Source organism: Argopecten irradians, chromosome 1, assembly GCF_041381155.1.
Source record: "Argopecten irradians isolate NY chromosome 1, Ai_NY, whole genome shotgun sequence".
NCBI classification, from domain to species: Eukaryota; Metazoa; Mollusca; class Bivalvia; order Pectinida; family Pectinidae; genus Argopecten; species Argopecten irradians.
In genome coordinates, this window is record NC_091134.1 from 16,105,158 (window position 1) to 16,127,102 (window position 21,945).

The 21,945-nt window shown below is 37.5% G+C and overlaps 1 protein-coding gene across 1 annotated transcript; it reads right to left on the bottom strand.

Annotated features, from left to right (window-relative positions):
* Positions 1–11,392: 11,392 nt before the first annotated feature.
* LOC138318954 (transient receptor potential cation channel subfamily A member 1-like) lies at positions 11,393–21,245 on the bottom strand. The gene is made up of 3 exons (XM_069261787.1): positions 21,176–21,245; positions 18,969–19,099; positions 11,393–18,490 (listed from the first exon to the last, which is right to left on the bottom strand). Exons 2-3 carry the CDS (start codon positions 19,089–19,091, stop codon positions 14,939–14,941), a joined length of 3,675 nt encoding a protein of 1,224 aa, XP_069117888.1. The 5' UTR covers positions 19,092–19,099; positions 21,176–21,245; the 3' UTR covers positions 11,393–14,938.
* Positions 21,246–21,945: the final 700 nt, after the last annotated feature.

Consider the following 21,945-nt stretch of genomic DNA (forward strand, 5'->3'; position numbering starts at 1 on the left):
CACCAGATTTTTGAATGATGACAGTATTGGGAACTGGTATCTCGCAAAGACGTTAACATATTCCTGACATCGAAATTCAGCGATATGTGAATATTTATGTACATGTAATGATACACATTTCGTTTCATATAGACTTTCGTTGCAATCAAACTTTAGTATATACGTTAGATACATTACATGTACCTGATATATCTCGAACATCAATTACAATATCACGAGTGTTATATTGTTAGGAGATGTAATTTCTTATACTTCCAACACCAGATTTTTGAATGATGACAGTATTGGGAACTGGTATCTCGCAAAGACGTTAACATATTCCTGACATCGAAATTCAGCGAGATGTGAATGTTTTGGTCATAATAATATGTACATTGAATGATATAAGTTTCGTTTCATATAGACTTTCGTTGCAATCAAACTTTAGTATATAGTCATTCTATGCTCTAGACACTTGTAGACATGTTCAACAGTAGCGATATAATTACAAGACTACCAAACAGCATTATCGTTAAGCAGTTATAGCAAAAATATATGTTATGTGTCATTGAAGCAATATGCTCATTTGTATGAAAACTAAATATACTTAGAAGCATTCATATAATGTCAGGTAATTCAGTCGAAGGTAATCTGTCGAGGTGTCCCGGTTGGAGGATACCCGAGATGCTCCGATTGACAACGTTGCTATACCACGACGTCACGTGATGCATATTGTTCTCGTTGGCACGATTATTTAAGGCGCTGAAGCAAATCTCCACAGCGGAAGAAATCCAACATCACAACAGTAAGAAGAAGAGAATTGGTACTTAGGCAGGTAATCCAGTCTAACGTAATCGGCCGAGGTGTTCCGATAGGAGATTATGTTCCAATTGACAACGTTGCTATACAACGACGTCACGTGATGCCTATTGTTCTGGTTGGCACCCAATATTTAGTGCGCTTAAAGCAAATCTCTACAGGGAACAAATCCAACATCGCAAAAGTAAGAAGACGAATAGAATTGAGTTATACTGTAAAAGAGAAGAAGATCTGCTGGATTGTTCTCGGAAATCAAAGACATAAGACATGGCGAATACCGGAACCACGGTGAATCAAATGGGTCTGAATCGAAACATTGATGATAACATCACTATTCATGGCGATGTACTGATGTGGGACTTAGACGATATCTATGATGATGATGATGCAGACAATCTATCAAATTATCTGGCACCAAATTTGGCCACAACACCTACAACATGTCAACATCTTATGGACACTAAAGGGGTAAGAGTTAATTCAGCTACGCCAGACCTTTCTTCGGGACTTGCTCCCGCCCGTAAAGAGGAAACAACACTCCGGGGACATATCTCTAGCCCTTTGGACACCACGGAAATATTTAAATTCCGGGAACTCCTTCCTAACCAAGACCACAAATTAGCGAAGACAAACCAATTTGGAAAAACAGATTTAGGCGGAGCTTTCACTATTGAAGAGGACATTACCATGTATGGTGATGTAATGATGCTTGACCTTGAGAGAGAGAATGAAGGTCATGCCACTAGTTCATACACAGCTGTTGAGACATTTGACCTGTTAACTAAAACTCAGATGACTCTAACCAAACCCGCCAAGAAACGTTCAACAACTACCGGTATTCGTCATTTGATGGCGATTAGAAATCCGGAATTGGTCGAACTTCCAAAGGATTGTTCGATAAAAACAGAGAAGGATGTTGCATGTGAATCGGAATCCAAGAATTTGAAAAAAGACGATTGCTCTGTTAAAAGTTCAAAGAAGGGAGGTTCTGATAGCAGGGTAAACAAAGCAAAGAAACCAGCGAACTTCTTCAAGATGGTGCGATGCCAGATTAGTCGTTTTGGAAACTACATTCAAAAGAAATTACTATACCATTGATTTGATTTGGTTACATACATTTTTGTAGTTACTACTAGAAATCTGCTAGTGACAATGTTTAATGTTATTGTATTGATTTTATAATAAATGAATTCAATACCGTTGACAGTATTAATGTGTCCATGTTGCTCATTTAACTGTTTTTTGTAATTTCTTTTCTTCTATCATAACTGGTGGTCAGTTCGTATTGCGATGATAGGTTATAGCGGTCAGTTAGTTTGCCTGGTGTCAGTATCAACTATCTTGTGATACAGTTCATTGTCTTCAGCAGAGTGATTCAGTAGGACAACACTATAACAATTGATACATACCACAGTCTCCCAAAATATACAGCCAACACCATGATCACATATATAGGGGAAGGCCGTTCTTCAATGGCATGAGAAATTCAGTATAATCAACCAACCAACGTCATTGGCATCGACCTCAATTTTATGTGATTTGGATTTCAATGTTATTTGTGATAAATGGTCGTGCTTAATCACACGTTTTTTACCGGAATTCACAGCAATTTATGAGCAATATGGCTGGCCAGGGCCAACCTACATGAACAGAAAGCTTTCGTTACAGTTTGCGAAATAGCATAACCAAATAACTTTCATAATCCAAGATAGCTACCCATCGGCCATCTTATTGACAGGTCGGTCAGCGCATACAATATGTATAATAATACAACAATATAATGTGAAACTTATTTCTGACACGTGTCAGCACACAATTTTGAAACATACCGAAGCCTGTTAGGGTCACATTAAATGCAGTTTTAACGCGTTAAATGTTTCGTTTTAATTTAACGTGTAAGTGTTAAAAGTTTTTTTATCACGTCAATTATTATTTGATCACGTTAATTTAAGTTTTATGGCCTATCACTTTCGCTCTGTTTGTAATAGTGAAAACTCTTTAAGTGTTATACACATTTTTCTCCGTCTGTCCGAGGTTTAAACTTTCTACTTTTCCCACTTTTTATAAAGTTGCAGCAATGGAAGTATTTTTAATTATAAAAGTAAAAAATCTTTTTAACGTGAACACGTTTAAAATAGCTCGGAAATATCCGAACTGTTCCGATCTATTCCGATCTTTCCCGGTATTGCAGATATTGAGCACGTGATACGGCTCGGGAGGTTCCGATCTATACGGGTATCGCCGATGTCGGTCACGTGATGCAACTCGGTCTTCCGATATTACCCGAAAGTTTGAAACATGGCGTTGACTGTGGCGGTTCTTTCAAAACGTCTGATATTTCATGCGACATTTACCGCTATGTCAATAGTATATTGGTGTTTTCATGGATCTAAACCATCATATATAAGCATTCATATTCACATATTGTATGTTTTATGAGAGTTTGTGATAGTGAAATTTACAAGAAATGGCCTACAACTTTAACGTGTTTACATTTAACGCGTTAAAAGCGACTACCAATCAAAAATATTCTGGTATCTGCACACAGACTAGGTAACATGTGTTTGACAAAGAAAATGGACGTTCATCGCAGTGCCGTGAAATTTAAGCGGTACCAGAACAACGTGTTGGTAAAACCGGTCCCGTCTCCAGTCGACCTGATCCCCAGTCGTCCGAGATGATTTGATACAGGAAAGTAAGGTTAATATCCAAAGACAAACTTGCATTCGCCATTCTTATTCTTCTGGATTTAATAACGTTAATTTTGATTGGTCGGAACGACTTTGAAAATTTAACGCGCGTTAAAAAAAAAGTACAAGTTTTTCCGCATTAACATAAAAACGGTGTAACGCGTTAAAACTTTTCGACATTTAACGCGTAAAAAGTGACTTTTAACGCGTTAAATGTTACGTGTTAACATTTTACGCGTTAAAATATGTCCTTTTTTACATGAACGGCCTTTCATATTATAACGACATAGTTATTAAAGTCGTTTTTACTAGATACTATGTCCTTATAACGACATTCTAAGTCGTTATAACGACATAATATTTTTTTCAATGTGACCCTAAAGCTTCCGTAGAAACATAATAGTACACAGGTTTTCGTTTTTCACTTTTTGAAGAAAAAAACAAACATTCTAAGTGGAGCAACGAAACTCATTGATAAGCCCTACCGAGCTCTTCGTGGTCCGCCTCAAATCGTTTATCCATAGAGCAGCATTGTGATGATATATAGAGGAAGATGGCGTCTAGCAAATAGAAACGCCGTTCTATTTAGCATTTGATAGCTCCCAAAAATGCTGTCACATTCTGAACCGATTCTACATGCTACCAAACTGATTAGTAACATTATCTTTTCTATATTAAAAGTATTTACAAAATATGTATATACATGTAATCGGAATATGTGTAGGATAATCGTATTCTCGAATCAATAAGCTAATGGCAATGAATATAGAGACATCTCTCTCGTAACGTGATATTCAATGCCAAATATTGACATCCAATCTAATGATAAAACGGTCGCGTTTAACACAATCAAGCCGTGCTCAGTAAATAATACGGATATTGATACGCTCTCCCTCTCCTGTAAAAAGTACGAAATTTTCGGAAATGATACCACTTCAGATACGAAACTAATACCAAGAAAGGGTTGCTGATTGATGTGAAATTGGTTCCTCGTGCGCCACGTGCTAGATACTAATCACGTGGAGTGGTTAGTGAAGAGGTGTCACTGTTTGTCATAAGGCTTCACGGACCATCTTGTAATTAAGTATGAATTAAAGTGATGATTCTCTCTCCGTCAGTCTGACAGCAAAGCAGGTATCGTTTTCCCAATTAAATTCCTGGAGATTGCTATCGGTAATCTCGCCATGACGATTGAACTATCTAATGGAAACTATCCCAGCCTAAATAGATCCATCCCTTTAGATTTCTTGTAGTGTACAAGTGTGTTCATTGCAGGTGCTTTGCACCAAATATCGGGTGCAGAGCAACTAGACTTTGCTGCTGGTGAAAATTCAAGATAGAGGCCCATAAAGACCAAAAGCACAGAATGGTTTGCCTTCGTATGTTTTTGTGTTGTTGTGTTTATGAAATACTTTAAACAGTACGGTTTTAAATATTATTTCAGCCCTATCTATTGCTATCACAATTGCTGCATGACAAGACAGTTGACGTTATTACTTCCATTTTTATCTGATTTTGAGCAGTTTGACACTGCCACCAGAATAGTTTGTCCACATAGTTTGGCAGCTGTTCTGTTCAACATCATTGCTATAAGAACATTTTACAGCATGACTGAGTTTGTTATCGAAGTCTTACAACTGGCGGTGTTCAACACCACCGCTGTATCAGAGCGGTTTGCAGCATGCCTCCTGTAGCTAGTATAACTCGCATAGTTCATCCTCGGTATTCCAGGGATTACTATCACTGATGTTATATATCCACCCTTGGACTATATCATTGTAAAGCTGGAGGCAACCGAAGAAATTTGATCCCTTGATGTATATCAAAGGAATTGTATAATGGTACATTGTGGTTGACTGTGTTGCTTTGAAGTCGGGGGGTCGCTCTCTCTTTCTGTGATTTTCAAAGGAAGCCTCTACAGACCTGTGGTTGGTCAGTCATTTTCTCCTGAACTGTCGCTAGTTTTACACGAAGATAGTCCAGGGGATGGATATAACGGCAGTAATAGTAACCCCTGATACATCGAGGTTGATATGTAACTAGTATATGTCTCATAATTTGACTTTGCTGTGTAACTCATTGTGGTGGATGGCATCTTGTAATAAACAAATTAGTACATGCATGCAAAAAGGAATACAGCAAAATGGATTGAATCATATAAATATACCATTGCATCCTACTTTTTGTAGGGAAGTTTTGTTTTACAACAAAGGCGTGAAGGCACTGCCACCTATTCAGTTTGAGTTTAGATTACTTGACATTTCAACTCGACAAATTCTGTCAATTCCGATATCATAAATAAGCCAAGATGTCACCAGCGTTGGAGCTTTTTGTGCACAAACACAATTCTAACACACATTTGAAGAAAAAAAATAGCTGAGTTCCGTCAACCTGATAAAATTTTAAACAAACAGAAAAATCAAACACTTCCATCTATCGTTACGAAATCAATTGTAAAATCACCACCGATTAGTTAATCTTTGATCGAGGGTGTTATGCGAGAGAAAACCTGCCATTCTCATTCAAAAGCCTTCTAATATTCTCATTCAGCAGCCCTCTGGCATTTTAAAGCCGTCATTATTCATTCTGCACTCCGAACAAAAACAGAAAGTAGTAATTGCGATTTCATTTATTCCAAACAAATTGCACTCACGCCCAATCTACGAGTGCATGAATTAGTTGCGCTGTACTTTTCGTTCTGCGCATGCCTGAAGCACACCTCTTCGTATTTGCAGTACGGTCGACCTGTTAGATTATGACAAAATTAAGGGATATTGGTGCTAGTAAAAATGTATACAATATCTATAGTTATTGGTATGTTATTACTTTCTCGTATTGCACGATATTTAGGATAAGTCATGAGTGTGTTTTACCTAAGCGTCATGATACCGAATGGTTTATGAAATGGTTTATGAAAAGAGATGGGTTTTTCTTGCTTGAATGACGACCAAAACTTAAAACTCCATGATGAATGTCATTAACACAATTTAGACTCTTTTTTGCATTGCTAATATATATAATTCAGCTCTCAACTGATATTAGATTAAGAAAATGTTGAAGGGAGAGAGAGGGAGGGGCTTAGGTAACAGAACAAAATTAACTCGTCTCGAATTTGGGGAAATTTCATAACTTTTTAGGGCTATTACACCATATCTTGTCATTGTTTGTTTTACGGACCCTGAAAGATACGGATTATGCGGCTTTAATTATTGCTTGACACGAGGCGCAAAAAAACTAATACGTTTCATAAAAATGCCTTAAAAACGCTAGCCTAATTTCACGAATCAACAGTTGCGATCTGAGTACGAAACATACACATTGATATCGTTAATCGGATATCTCCAGGCCTTTCCGCAAGCATGGAACACCCGAGGAGTACGCATCCGCACAGAAAAGTTTTATAGCTGATGGACCACAGGCGTTTGGCTCTATAGACATTTTCCTATATATACATGTAATACTGATACAATATTACATATATACACTGTAGAGAGAAAATGTCTATAGAGCCAAACGCCTATGGATCGACTAATGGCTATGCGACTGAAATGCTCAAATGAATCTATGAAATGTCACAAAACGTCAAGAAAGTTAACTTTCATTCTAAGTCAACTTAGAACATTTTTGTACTCTTCGAATCTAGACTCACATTTTTGTACTTTGTATAGCCATACGATGCCATTTGGTCCAAGGACTATAAAACAGACCAAAACTAGCTAAACTTTCACTTAACCAATCACAGTCGACGTTACAAAATGTCACTTCGATCTGGATTGGCTAAGCAAAATTTGTCCGGGTAAAATTGTATCATGTTCCCAAAGTCAGATTCCAAAATGATTTGTGTTTGAATTACTCTCAGCTTTCCGGTTGCCAAATAAAACATGTAAGAGACCTATTGTTTTCCCATAGTATATGTCCCCTTCACGATTAGTAAATGGTAATACAGCAATTATATTAAACCCAGATTCTATCAAAACTCTCCCATAAATATTTCTATTAAAACGGTTTGTGAACAGAAACGTGGACGATAAAATCCTCAGAGCCACAAATTTCAGCGTTCTGACAGAACGTTCCTCGCATCATTGGATATACAAACAATCTGCCCATTTATCACAGTCAACATCGCAATTCGATATAAACTAGAGCATTATCCGATACGACACAGAATCGTTTTTTATGATATACCGACATTTTTATCGCGGAATGAAATTGAAAATGAAAAGAAATTAAAAGATCTAGTAATTTTAATCTCGTATAGGATGACAGTTATTTATGCAAGCTGTTACAGCGAGAGCTAGTGTGGTACATTACAATCCCACAGGAACCGTAATAGTCCTCAGTGCGTGTGCCCATAGTACATGAAATAGATGTTTCGCCTTGATTTTTCCCAGATATCATTAAGCATGTTCTTCGAACCAGAGTATTTTGTATAATGGAGCGATTATAATCTGGGAATTCGCGATGATAAATAGCGCAAAATCGTTTAAACTACAAAGGGAAATAAGTAGACATGGTTTGCATCTTGCAATACAAATTAAGATTATTTTGATGCAAGACTCAGGAAAGTCGAGATGACGAGGAATTCGTGTATACATCTGTCTTAAAGATGCTACACCGCTGATGAATGGGATTTTTTTATCTATCAAAAACATGCAAGAACAGGCGGATTATTTTTTTTTCTTTACAGCAATACCAACATTGAAAAGTTTTGAGCTTCAGGATATTTTACTTCAGATTAAAGATATTAAAAATACTTAAATTCGTCCTGAAAAAATTCTGGAATGGAGAACTGATTGTTCATCCATCTTAATATATTACATGTACATTGTATTTTTCTCTGTGCTGTTTCTTTACGTGGGATATCTTCGGCATTTCGGCTCAAACAATAAAGCTCTTTCTGAAACAATTTGCTTGATTTTTTTGTCTTGTATTCGGCGTTTCTGTACGAATAAATCTCTTTCAGCCCCTTCCTTGATTTTCTATTATACTTTACAGATGTCTAGATAAGTTTCTTTAGAATGCCATAGGTTCGTCATTTGTCTCTTTCACATCTCTCCATCCTTCTTTATTAGTTGTTGTACTTTTTTGCGATTGTATAAAACTCAATGTACTTTTTTCATTAAAGACATGCACATTTATCAACGATTTCTTCATTTTGCAAATAGTGAGCAGTGCAAGACTACCAACCATTGTAAAGAGTTATTCCTTGATAATCTAGGCAATATATACATTATTAAATCGAATAGTAATTTAAAAATAAATGATGGGTCACCGAGGATGAAAAGTGTTTCGCTTTCGAAAAGAGATACTCATTTAACTGTTAGCTGATAAATCTCGTTCTTTAGAGTTGAGTTTTTTTCTTTCTTTTTTGTCCGGTTTTATATTTTGTTTCTAAGAACGCTTCCGCTATCGCAATAAGACACAACACAGACTTAATATTTTACCACAACCTCCCAAATCCCGCACATGAACGGCTTATGGGTATACCACCTAAATAATCTTAGTTGTAGGTGGAGAGTTTTGTATTTTCGTTAATATCATTATAATTTTTACAATCCAATGGAATGAGACGATTAATTCGCCCGTTGTCAGTATAATGTGAACGGACGGGGTGTGTTGCTTGGTGTCTTCGGCGGCATGCTTCAGTGATATGGCACTATAAAAAGGCAAGAGTTCCACTTTAAAAGAAAGCACAACAGTCTCCCAAAACATGAACTTTACACACAAGACACCTCATACACTGGAGGTCGTCCTTAAATGAGTCTACTTTTGGTAATATGCCAAACCTAAATGAATCTATTTCAAATTAATCCTCATAATTTATTTTGCTGAAAATGATCTCTTCGAAATTCCAGTCCTCTCATGGACCTTTAATATCTCTAGGAAATCATTACGCTGTGGTATCAGCCAATCAGACGCGGCGTTACAAATGAAAACGTCATTTTTTCCATTTATGGGTTGATAAGTACTCTTGATACAAAAAAGACCGAATAATTCTAAAATAACACATACATGTATGTAATAGTTACAGTAAATAACTTATCTTGCTACTGTATAATTGGACTTCCATTGGTTTTTTTTTTATTAAATTCAGCATTACTAAAATTTCCAAACATTTAGCCATTCTTCGGAAGAAAGCACTTCCCTTGCCCGTTACGGATCCTTAATTCAGTGTATGTTGGGTCAAAGTAGGCTACTGTGGATAGTTTTCTTGTCACTTATGGATGACAGTACTAGTACTTATATTGATTTTTTTATGGGTGGGGGTCAGGGGGTCAGAAACAACTGCGTGTAAATATATTGACATGTTTTAGTTTCCTGCTTATTTTATCGAAGATAAACATAAATTACCGGTCAATGTGTGCGCATTTATATTGAAAAGGGGGTTTATCTTAACTTGAGATCATTATTCAAATAATGTGTTAAACAAAAAAAGTAATAATTTACAGACAAAAATCTGCTTTTACCGACGAGCAGTACATGGATTTGTAACCAGGACAAGACGATATGTATCTGAAAAGGTTCCAAGCAAACTGCACCAGATGTTCAGTCAGGCAATTCGAATAAAGGGAAGTAACTCCAACACGAGTGTTACCAAAATCATGAAAACTTTTATTTATCCCTTCCACATACTATACACAGGAAAATGGCTGTCCATTTGACATTATACTATGTCTAGTTATGGAAACCATGTCTTCTATAATTGAGAGATAGAATGCATGTTTTTAAAGATTTGAAGCGATATTATTGAAATTCTTAAAGGGGCAATTCACTCAGACTAATTCTTTTACGTAACCAAGAAGCAAAATATGGCATAAATGTATTGTTCTACATTTCTTATGAAACATATAACGTAAAACATTGACAAATTCCACGACATTGTTAAGTATTTTAGTTAATATCGTTGAAATATCAAATCGTTGATCAATACGATTAAACAGGTACAATATGGACGCTGTACCCATACCCGAGCCAAAGTCTCGCACATTAAACAAATAAACTACATAACCACGGAGAAGGTGATAAAATGATTTTTAGGCAAGACAATTCACCTAATAAGGTAAAAATACTACTGTCAGACCGGTTTGAGCAGTTCTAGACAAAAATTCCATTACTCTACGAGCAAGGGACATGGTTCGGCATACAAGAAGTTCGACCACAATGTGTAATGGCGGACAGCGAGCGAGTTTGAACATTTACACACGTCACAACCATGGGCTTTTCATGCATATCACAGTAAAACTAACTGATCTAATTTTCATTAGAACTGGGTTTTTTCCGATATATGTACAAATTTTAATGTTCTCTTAGACTAAATTGTCCCTTTAAACATTTTGATGAGGAAAGAATTGAAGAAATTTACTCTTCGACATATGGATCCCATAACTTATTAAAACCATGAAACTAAGCATTGGGTAACATTCATATTGCATTTAATTTAGTAGCATCCTTATGGAATGGGGATTCAAATTTGTTTAGCTCCATCTGTAACTGGGCTAGCTCCTTGGGGACCTGAGGGAAAGGGCCAAAAGTGGTCAAATTAACTGTATTGATAGAAACTACTTTGAATTTGGAGTCATATAAGAAAGCAAGCCTATTAAATGGAGATTAAAAATTATAAAGTTTATTGGTTTTGTAAAACCCTTGTGAGCCTGAGGGACGGTGCCAAAAGTGGTCAGTTCAGATCCTTGGTTCGGCTATATTCATGTGATCGAGTTTGTCTCTGAGACCAGGTATTGGGTATGCATGTATTTTTGACAGGTTGTCATGCTATGGAAGGCCTCCAATTATAAGACCACGGTTTTGGGATATTTACACAATTAACCATATGATCGGTATAGACCCTGTCATGCCTCTTGTTTGTTTACATAAGATTTCAGTTTTGAAAAACAATGGACTCAATATTATTGAAATACTCATTTATTTAAACAATATTGGTTTGTCAGAAACTGGTATGTTAAGATATTTTCAAGGTAAAATATACATGCTACATGTACACCATGCTATATAATCATGTTACAACAGGAGGTCAAGGGTTATATTATATTTTCATAGGCAGAAATTGATAAATTGAGCAACATCAGATAAATAATCATGTGTGAGTATCTAGTACAATTTGTTAATGTGTTTTACTGCTAACCAACTGAATTTACGCGAGGACTTAATTTGACGGTTCCACTTGTTCACAGTTGTTTAATTTTATGATTTTCAATCAAAAAAATATTTGTTCTTGCGCATAAAACATTTTTACAAGTGATTTCTTTTTACGAATGTACTAACTGACAGCCAAACAAAAAACAAAATTTAATTGCACCCAAAAATGTGTTGGATTACAGTATATAAAACATAACACATTTCTTCGAAGGGATGGCTTTATATGACTCATTTTCAACTTTGTTGCAATATATTTTTGTATCAATTTTAAAATTGATATTACATGTACTGGTTTAAAAAAATATTAATAATGAATTTTATCTCAAACAACCCTCATCTTGTCATGCAGTATTTGTTTTGTTAAAAAATAATACAATAGTTTTATCACAGAGAAAATATGATATAGAACATAGATATAAAAGTAAGTAAAAGTATATGTACATTAGTCACAATTAGCATTAATGATTGTCAACAATAGGTAGATCTTATAAATTCTTTAAACATAGATTGATGTATGTGACTAAAAGTAACTTATACGTGTGTTCATTTCCTATGATATTGTATGAAATTCCTCTCGAAGTGAATTTTTTTGCTATGTCAAGGCTCAAAAATTAAATCGTCCTTGACTCGATTCATGAAAATGAACACAAATTTAGGATCCTTTGTAGAGAAATATGATAAACAAATGTATAATATCGAACAAAATAAAGTAAGTAAAAGTGTATGTACATGTATACCAACATAATCACAGATAGAAGGATATGAGCATTAACGATTGCTTCCTCAATATCCCATGGGTTACTATCACTGTCGTTACATCCAACCCCGGACTATTTAATAGCAAAACGGAAAAGGCCCTGTGTGCCAAAACAGAGCATCTCGACGAAACAGGTAGTTTGGTACTTTGATGAACATCAAAAGAATCGAATAATGCAACAATGTGATTGTCTCTCTGGCTTTGAAGTTGGATGAAGCTCTGTGTAATCTTCAAACGAAGCGTCTGTCTGAGCGAGATTGGTCTGATTTTTTTGTTTTTTGTTTTTTGTTTGTTTTTTTTTTCTCCTGAAAAACCTTCAATTTTGCTATAACACATGTAGTCTATGGGGTGGATATAACGACAGTGATAGTAACACCTGGAGTATCGAGGATGTAATAATTGAAGGTAATGTTAAAATTTTCATATTATGGTGTCAAGGATACTGTAAATCAAATGAATTCCGCGATAAAACATCACGAAAAACACAGAAGAGAAATCCCTAACATGTGCCATACATAGGTACGGCAGAACCATATGAATCTTAATCTTAAAATTAAAATAGTTGTAAAAACAAGAGACCAAACGGCCTTAACGGTCATCCGACACCCTTGGAACCAGTTATCCGAGATGGTGAGTTTGGCGTCCATCTTGTTGTAGATGCAAAAAAAAAACAGTACATTTTGTATAAACTATTACAGTAAAACTCGAACATAACGAACTCGGTTAAACGGATGTCTTTTCTATAACGAAGTCAAAGTCGTTCCCTAACTGCAGTATATAACGAATTTTTTGTTCATGGCGAAATCGTCCTTTCGCCCGATCACCTCCTTTAACTAATCGCATATGAAAAATAAATTCATTTGGAAGTTTTCAACAAATACCTGTCGTTGTTTTCTGAAAAAAGAAAGGTCGGAACGGAAAGAACGGAATGAAGTATAACCCAATCAAAACAGTAGATAATTCCCATTCGCTTTATCTCATAATACATGTACAACGAACTACTTATAAAAAAAAAATGAATTCCCGTGCTCGTTGTAATTCGTTATTAACGTATTTCACTGTAATACTTGTGCACTGTTAGGTATAAAATAGACTATGGCTATGTGTTTCACTGTACAAATTTCACTTTACGAACATACTGATTGCATTTTCATTTCCATATTGTCTTTACCACTATATAATTAATTTTATCTTTGTTTCTGGCTTTCTGATTGGCCTATTAATTTTTTTAATTCCACAATGAAAAAAAAATCCGAGAATGGCGCGGAAACCCTACGTTATCGTGACGTCACAATAGAGACATTGACGTTGCGTATTGATTCGGAAAAAATAATCCCTTGCAAAAAATCAATGGAATCGTACGTGTAAACGTATTTCATTTTATAAAGTAGTCTGAAAATTAATTATAAGCATTAAAGTCACTATTTTTTTTAATTTCATCGGGGTATGAAATAAATTTTGTTTGCAAACAAAATTTCTTTCGTACCCCAATGAAACTAAAAAATAGTGACTTCAATGCTTAAATGAAAAAAAAATTGTTTGCAAACTGTAGCGCATTCTCACAAAAGTTTGCAAACAATTTTTCTTTTCATAACCCGATAAAATTAAAAAATAGTGACATCAATACTTATTATTAATTTTATACTCTATTTGATAAAATGAAGTATGTTTAAATGTAACATTACAGTGGTTTTTCAAGGGACTCTTTTTTCCGAATCAATACGCAACGTCAATGTCTCTATTGTGACGTCACGATAACGTCGGGGTTTCGCGCTATTCTCGGATTTTTTTTCATAGTGGTATGCAAAAAAATATTGGCAAATCAGAAAGCCAGATTTGGTATGAAAACAAAGAAAAATTAATTATTCCACAATGAAAAATCCGAAAAAGGCGCGGAAACCCGACGTTATCGTGACGTCACAATAGAAACATTGGCGTTTCGCGTATCGATTTGGAAAAAATAATCCCTTGAAAATCAATGGAATAGTACGTGTAAAAGTATTTCATTTTATAAAGTAGCCTGGAAAATTAATGATAAGCATTGAAGTCACTATTTTTTTAATTTCATTACCATTTCTCCATCGATGGCTCTATTATTTAAGCATCGAAGTCACTATTTTTTAATTTCATCGGGGTATGAAATAAATTTTGTTTGCAAACTTTTGTGAGAATCCGCTACGAGGATTCACACAGTTTGCAAACAAAATTTCTTTCATACCCCAATGAAATTAAAAAAAAAAAAGACTTTAATGCTTAAATAATAGAGCCATCGATGGAGACCAAATGGTCACATGGTAATTAGGCTTATTACAGTTTAACAACAATTTTTGAATCAAAATAAAATAATTTCTATTAAATCCAATGTGACAACATTTCTAAGGATCTTCATCATTCTTTTCATATTTTCCCAAAATAAAAAGGAGTAATCACCGGCCGTACAGCACATGTGATTGGCCTAATCATCTTTTAAACAACTTAAACTGATTTGAACAGTTTTAGGGATCGTATTGCCAAAATGGTCATCGTAATTATAATTTCGTCACTTTTTGTTAAGGTTTTGAATAAGTTCCTTGATTGCTTCCACATTCTCACACATTTCTTGTGTCTGCTGCTCGATACTTTGCATGCGATTTTCAACTTGCTCTAGTTTCTCTTCTAAAGTGATGGCCATGCGTTCATTTATATCATCATTGGTGGTAGATTCCAAGTCTTTTAAAACATCAGCTTCTGTTGTCACCAAGTACCATCTTTCTCTTTCTGCTAATTTCCCCCCGCCGTGGAGTTCTTTCCTGATTTTTGTCCTACCAAAGACAGAGGGAAACCACGGGAAGAGATGTTCAACGCCAATGGCGATCTGAATTGACTCCACGCGCCAATTGACCTGTTGATGTTCTAGGATGTCCGAGTATGAGTCGTTCATCATAGCTATGAGCAGATTCAACAAAACGATTGTCGACAACAAGATGTATATCAGATAAATAATCTTAGCAAAGGTCAGTGAACGTCCAACTCCAGCCATTCCAGTCGCAAAACTGTCATCGAACAGCTCCGACATACCGATCATAAGGTTAAAGGTCATGAAAAGAGTCTCAAATGGATCTGTGTACGTATTGGATATATCCGTAGATATCTGGAACACAACGTGCAATGCAAACCCAAATGCGAGAAGCACGAAGGAGAAGACGACAAGAAAGCGAAGAACATCTCTTACGACCATGTTGACTAACATTTTGAAGAAGTAGTGAATGCCCTTGAAACCTCTCGTCAGTGCTATTGAACTCATCCAACCGAGACACAAGCATATCGCCAGTATATAATCCTGGTTAGGGTCTCGCCTAGCAACCATACCAATCCATGCGAGGGTTAGACACGCGAACACAGTAAGAAATATCTTGGTGATGAGCGAATACATCTCAAGCATTTCTCTTCTGTTAATGGCTCTACCGATGGCCACCGATGTGTGTATGATAGCTATAGCTGGTTCTATCGGTACAAGTAAGTAGGCAGCCACTAGGACAGAGTCTTCGTGCGACACAGTGGCGTTGCTGTTAACTATCTCTCGGAATTTCTCGGCCACTGACACACCCAGGAAGGAAAACACAACCATGTAGATAACGTGCAGCAACATGAAGAAAGCATAACCCCAGGCACATATAGAAGTATACATCCGTTCAATGTGTTTGACGGGTGGCACGTCGAGCACGTGAGATGCACGTTCTTTGGCTTTTAATGTCATCAAAAGTTCTATGTGTGATCGTATTTGTTCACTTGTTGAAAAACCGCAACAACGCTTGGATTCGTCGCCTGTCGATGGTGTCATATATGAAACGTCAAAATAGATCTCATCTCCTCGCTGAAACTTCATGACATCAGGCATCATGAGAAAACGATCTAGAAATTCATATGACCCGAATTTGAAAGCGTATGCCAAGACCGATAACCTTTCGTTGTTTTTGTAGTCGTTTGTCAGTGCAACAAGTGCTTCTCTTTGCATTTCCTTGAAGCGTGTTTTGTTGTCCCCTGGATAGGGTTCTTTCTGAAGTGTGCTCCACCACCTGACTGAATCATGGAAAATAACTTCCAGTACTTTCATCCGTGTATCCCGCATGTCTTTATCCTCAGTCAGTGACCTAATGAGTCTATGAAGCACTGTGTTGCCATCCTTGTCCCCACACGATAAGTCGGCACCATAGAACACTAGCCTTGCGACACTGTCTGAGAATCCTGCGTCTGCGGCCAGATGAAGGACGCTTTCCGAATTATTATTGAGCGTGTTGATGTCAGCATCTCTCTGCATATCCTCATACATATCAAGAGCTGTCTTCAGGGTATTTTCCTTCCCTGAAAACACCGCTTCGTGAAGTGGCGTGTTTCCGTCAACATCGGTATCTCTAAATCGGACAAAGCGAAATTCCCAAAGCACTTCCGGTTTTGCAAATTTTGCAGCAATATGTAGAGCGTTGTTTCCTTCGGCATCCATTGCATTCAGGCTCTCCCAATCATGTGACTTTATAGTGTGTTGAACCAGAGCGCGGGCTACGAGAGGTGTTGCAGCTGGGGAATATGCCAAAGTATGAAGTGCATTTTCTCCGGCCGAGTTTGAAATGTTGGATCTTGCTTTTTGGTCAATCAGATCAAAAACCGCGATATGGTTACCTTCCCTACATGCGATATGTAGTGCTGTATCCCCTTCGTTGTTCTTGGCATCAATGTTAACAGACTTATGGAACAGTCGTATTACCTCCCCCTTGTCGTTGGCGGCAGCATGGTGTATAAACGTGTTACCGTCCTCATCCTGTTGTTCTGGGTCTGCGCCTAGCTTCATCAGAGCTTCGATCATGTTAAATTTACCCAGACTTGCAGCAATGCAGAGAGGTGACTTCAAAGTTCTGTTGGTCTTATATAGTTTATTATAGTGGTCCGACAATACCTGAAGCACTGCTTCATCCTCCTGTGTTATCGCGCTGTACCAAGCATCCATGCCAAAGTAGTTCTTGTGATACATGTCGGATCCTTTATCAAGAAGAACCCTGACGACGTCCGCATGTCCGTTCTGAGCGGCCAGGATCAGAGCTCTGTCGCCTCTCTCGTCTGTGGCTGTAAGAATTGCATTTGCCTTTAACAAAGTCTCGACGACATCCACGTAACCTTCTTTTGCTGCGTGATGGAGTGGCATTTCTCCTCCGCGTATTATGGTGTTGACGTCCGCGCCGTGGTCAATTAGCTCCTTCACGATCTTATTGTTACCTAACGCTGAAGCTATGACAAGAGGTGCCACTAACCCTAAAAGTCTGGTCTGATTGGGATTTGCTCTTCCTTTCCGCAGAAGAAGTTTTACCGTTTCGTACTTCTGGTAGCGCACAGCCCAATACAGGGCAGTCGATTTTTTGTCGTTTTCTAAACTGACATCTGCGCCTCTGTCAAGAAGGCATCTCACTGTATCTATGTGACCCCATCGCGCTGCCCATAGCAACGCCGTGTCCTTCTTTCCGTTCAGTAAATTAACATCTACGCCAGCGTCTAGATACAGGTTAACTAGGTCAGTAAATCCCTTGTAAGCTGCGAGATGGAACGAAGAAAACACTCTCGGCCTTTGACCCTCGACATCATTCAATGTTTGCATTCCGATAAGTTTCACCTTCTCGCTTGTGATCGGGAACTTCTCTAAAACCTTCTTCGCTAGTGCTAAATTGTTAAGTTCCGTAATTTGATGTAAAACGGATCTTGTGCTTTTGGGGACTTGAAATACTTGATTCAATAAGTCGTCGTTCACTTTGTCGTCCAAGATAGCATCAACGACATCAAGACGGGGAAGACTCAGTGCAAAATGTAACACATTTTGTCCATTTGAAGGATCGAGCATGTCCGCGTGGTGTAGACTAATAACGCTCCTCGCTCGAGCAAGTAACGAATTCACCTCTGGGACAGTACCATTCTCTATGGCGTCGAACAATTGTGCCCGGATTTCCTCGTGACTTTCGTCCCTCTGTGTGACCGATGAGTATGGAGGAGGTTGGATGTGACCGTCTGGTTCTGTTATCTCCCCTTGGCCCTTTTCTTTCTGTTTTTCTTCTTTCGCCTTTGCACGAGCCTTTGGAAATAATCAAAGAATAAGTACACAATTACTGAAACATCACCATTATCATCATCGCCATTATTATTATCAACATAATCCTCATCATACTCATCTTCAATATCATAATAATCCTCATCATCATCATCATCATCCTCATCATCATCATCATCATCATCATCATCATCATCATCATCATCATCATCATCATCATCATCATCATCATCATCATCATCATCACCATCACCATCACCATTATCATTATCATCATCATCTTCATCATCACTATTATCATCATCATAATCACCACCAACATCCACGTTGTCGTCCATCATCATCATAAGAATAATGTGATACATACATGTATTTTAAGATAGAAAGTACATAATTTATATATTGCATTGCATAAAATCACTACGCGCGACAAGAGTAAAGATGTGTTAATTTACATCTATGACGTCACTGGCATTATAATTATTGAAATAAAGAATCCTACCTTGCGTGCTTCCTTAAGACTGGCGAAGTCTCCGTCCTCGGACACCTCGCGGACTGATGCCTGGTAAACGGCATTTTTACGTACTCTATTGGTGGTCAGCGTTTTAAAGACGATTTTATCCATTGTCCGTTCTGAAACAAAATGCTGTTTTATTAAGATATTACCGTACTTATTAATATAATACATTTTTTTCAAAACAGAAAAGTATATGCTTTATAATCACTTTCTTAACACTATAACGTTAAAATAGTGATTGGTTAAATTGTTAAAGATAATTACTGCTCCCAATTACTAAGTAATTATACTGAGTATCCCCTATAAACCGGATGTAGTTAGTACACATGGTCAGTACACATTAGGCAAACCACGGCCAATTCCTCTACCCTACATCGGTTTGCCGAGTGTCAGTACAATGTGTAGTTCAAAACTTTTGTTATTCGATCAACAAGTAATGATACCTAAGAACGCTAGATTTAGATATCAATATCTAGTACATTGCGTGTATTATCCCTAAAAACACCTTCAGTGTGAAAATTCAGAGTTTGTTGTATAATATTATAAACTGGTACTGAAAAGAATAGGCGATGCAGAACACGCAGACCGTCATTGTTAACAATTAAGTAAGCGTACATATCTAAGCCAGAAACATATAGTTACTGTGTCTGTATAATACATGTACGTGTATATATAGACTGTAGGTAGTTATAACGCTCGTTAGTTAATTAATGGGGCTAACGACACGATCATGGGATGGTAGCATGAAAGATGAAACAAGCGATTTTTGCGAGTCTTGGCGATATCATAATGTATCTGCATCATGAATTACCAGATTTACGCTACGTTATCGGTGGCTACGGCAGATGCCCTGTAGGTCGGGCGTTAGAATTATATTGCATGATCGTGAAAGGCGACTAAATTTTGAATTTATCAAGTTCACTCGTTGTTAGTATATAATGTGACTGGGTGAAATGTGTTGCTTGGTGTCTTCGGCGGCATGCTTCAGTGATATAGCACTATAAAAAGAACAAGAGTTCCACTATACAAGACGATACAACACGAATACATGTATACCGCAGCCTCCCAAAATACACATCCGCAATTCAAATACACGCAGCACACCGCTTATATGGGAGGCCGTCATTACATGACCCTGGCTGTTAATTAATCAAACAAACAAGTCAACGGCAGTAGTATTTCAGGCCATATGAGAATAATAGAATCTTTCACCCTCTTTGGGGTAAGACAGGAGAATCTAAACCCGAAGGGTAAGATTCTTAAGTTGTCAAACACGAGGCTTTGCCGAGTGTTTGACAACTTAAGAATCTTGTCCCGAGGGTTGAGATCTCCTTTCTCACCCCAAAGAGGGTGAATGATTATTTTTATCTCACACCGGTAAAACTGTGGATATCCCTGTCTGGGTAAGAGAAAACGTGTGAGTGTGACCTGCCGTCGATGTGATTTCGATCCATTGTGACGTCAGAGCGACCAAAATTCCACGACGCTCTACGTTTTGTGCAAACGGGGCTACAATGGCTGACGTGTAAACTTAGAATTTCATGTTCTGATATGTGCTAGTTACATGTAAACGTACTTCCGACAGGATGGAACTTATCAAAAGCACCTGTCGGCGGCGCGAAGCAATGGTCATGGTTGTCGGACCACTTACCCATTCTGGCCCTGCATGTAGGGCATTAGCGTTGTGCCTGTTGCAATACCGTAAACGGTGACTTATCTTTTCTCTTCTTCCTAACTAACTTAATTTGATCTTCCTAACGTCACTCTTGACACCGCCTCACTTTTGGCCTTCTGTTGAGCGTCCACCCCCGTGAGGTATGCTCTGGGTTATGTCCCCTGGCCGAGACCCACCCGAGTGTTTCTGTTCCAAGGACGACTGATTCACCCGCTGTCAGTATAATGTGACTGGGTGGAGTGTGTTGCTTGTTGTCTTCGGTGGCATGCTTTAGTGATTAGCACTATCAAAAGTACTGCAGTCTCCCAAAACACGCACCTCGCACTTCACACACACTATGGGAGGCCGTTATTGGCTGTTAATAGGAAGTTGATTAAACAAACAACAAACAATTTGTCTATTCGAACGCGAGGCAATGGTCAAGGTTTTCGAACCACTAGCCAATTCTATCACGAGGCAAAGACCACTAGCCCATTCGATCTACAGTGTACAACTTCTAATTACATAATATACTAACGTTATCTTCTAATCAGGCTAACAAGTTATCCCGGTTCCGTCCTGGTGCTTCATACCTTATTAGTATACCTGAAATTAATAAATAGAAACTTTATTTATTTTACATCGATTGTGAGGTCTCAAAATGGCAGAAAACCGGAGTGCCTGGATAAAACCCACGTCATCGGGCAGATGACCCCTGGCCTTTTAATTCATGTCCGTGCCGGGGATCGAAGGCCCACTAAATGAAAGGCAAGTGTCTTAAAAACCAAACTTCCCTAAAATTACTAAAGTCCGATCACTGCCAGCAGAACAGGTAGGTATGTATCCTATATTATGTATGTTGATATTTGTCTGAAGCAGGAATTCGCCCTGAAGGAATTTGAACGTACCAATTGAGCTGTCTTTATATCTTATTAGGACTCAAAAATAAAGGGACAATGGCTTAAACGGACCCTTCACTCCAGGTATCATAGAAAATAGCCAACCCACCTCGGGGCTTTTCTCGTCAAAATTCGAGTTAAAGCCGGTGTCATCCTGATTTTATTTAGCTAAAGCGAGAAAAAAACCTTTGGGTTATTCATTTCTTTTGTTTACACGATTTTCCCATTTTAGATGTAAAACGACGATGACTATAGATTAATGATTAGATATCAAATAAAACTATTCCAAACATTTGATTTTAATGATTTCAGTCTGTTAGGACTATGAAGCGTATATGTGTAGTACATTTAGTAATAGCTTATTTTTTCTTTATCATACACACTGACTGCATATTGAACTCATTAGGAG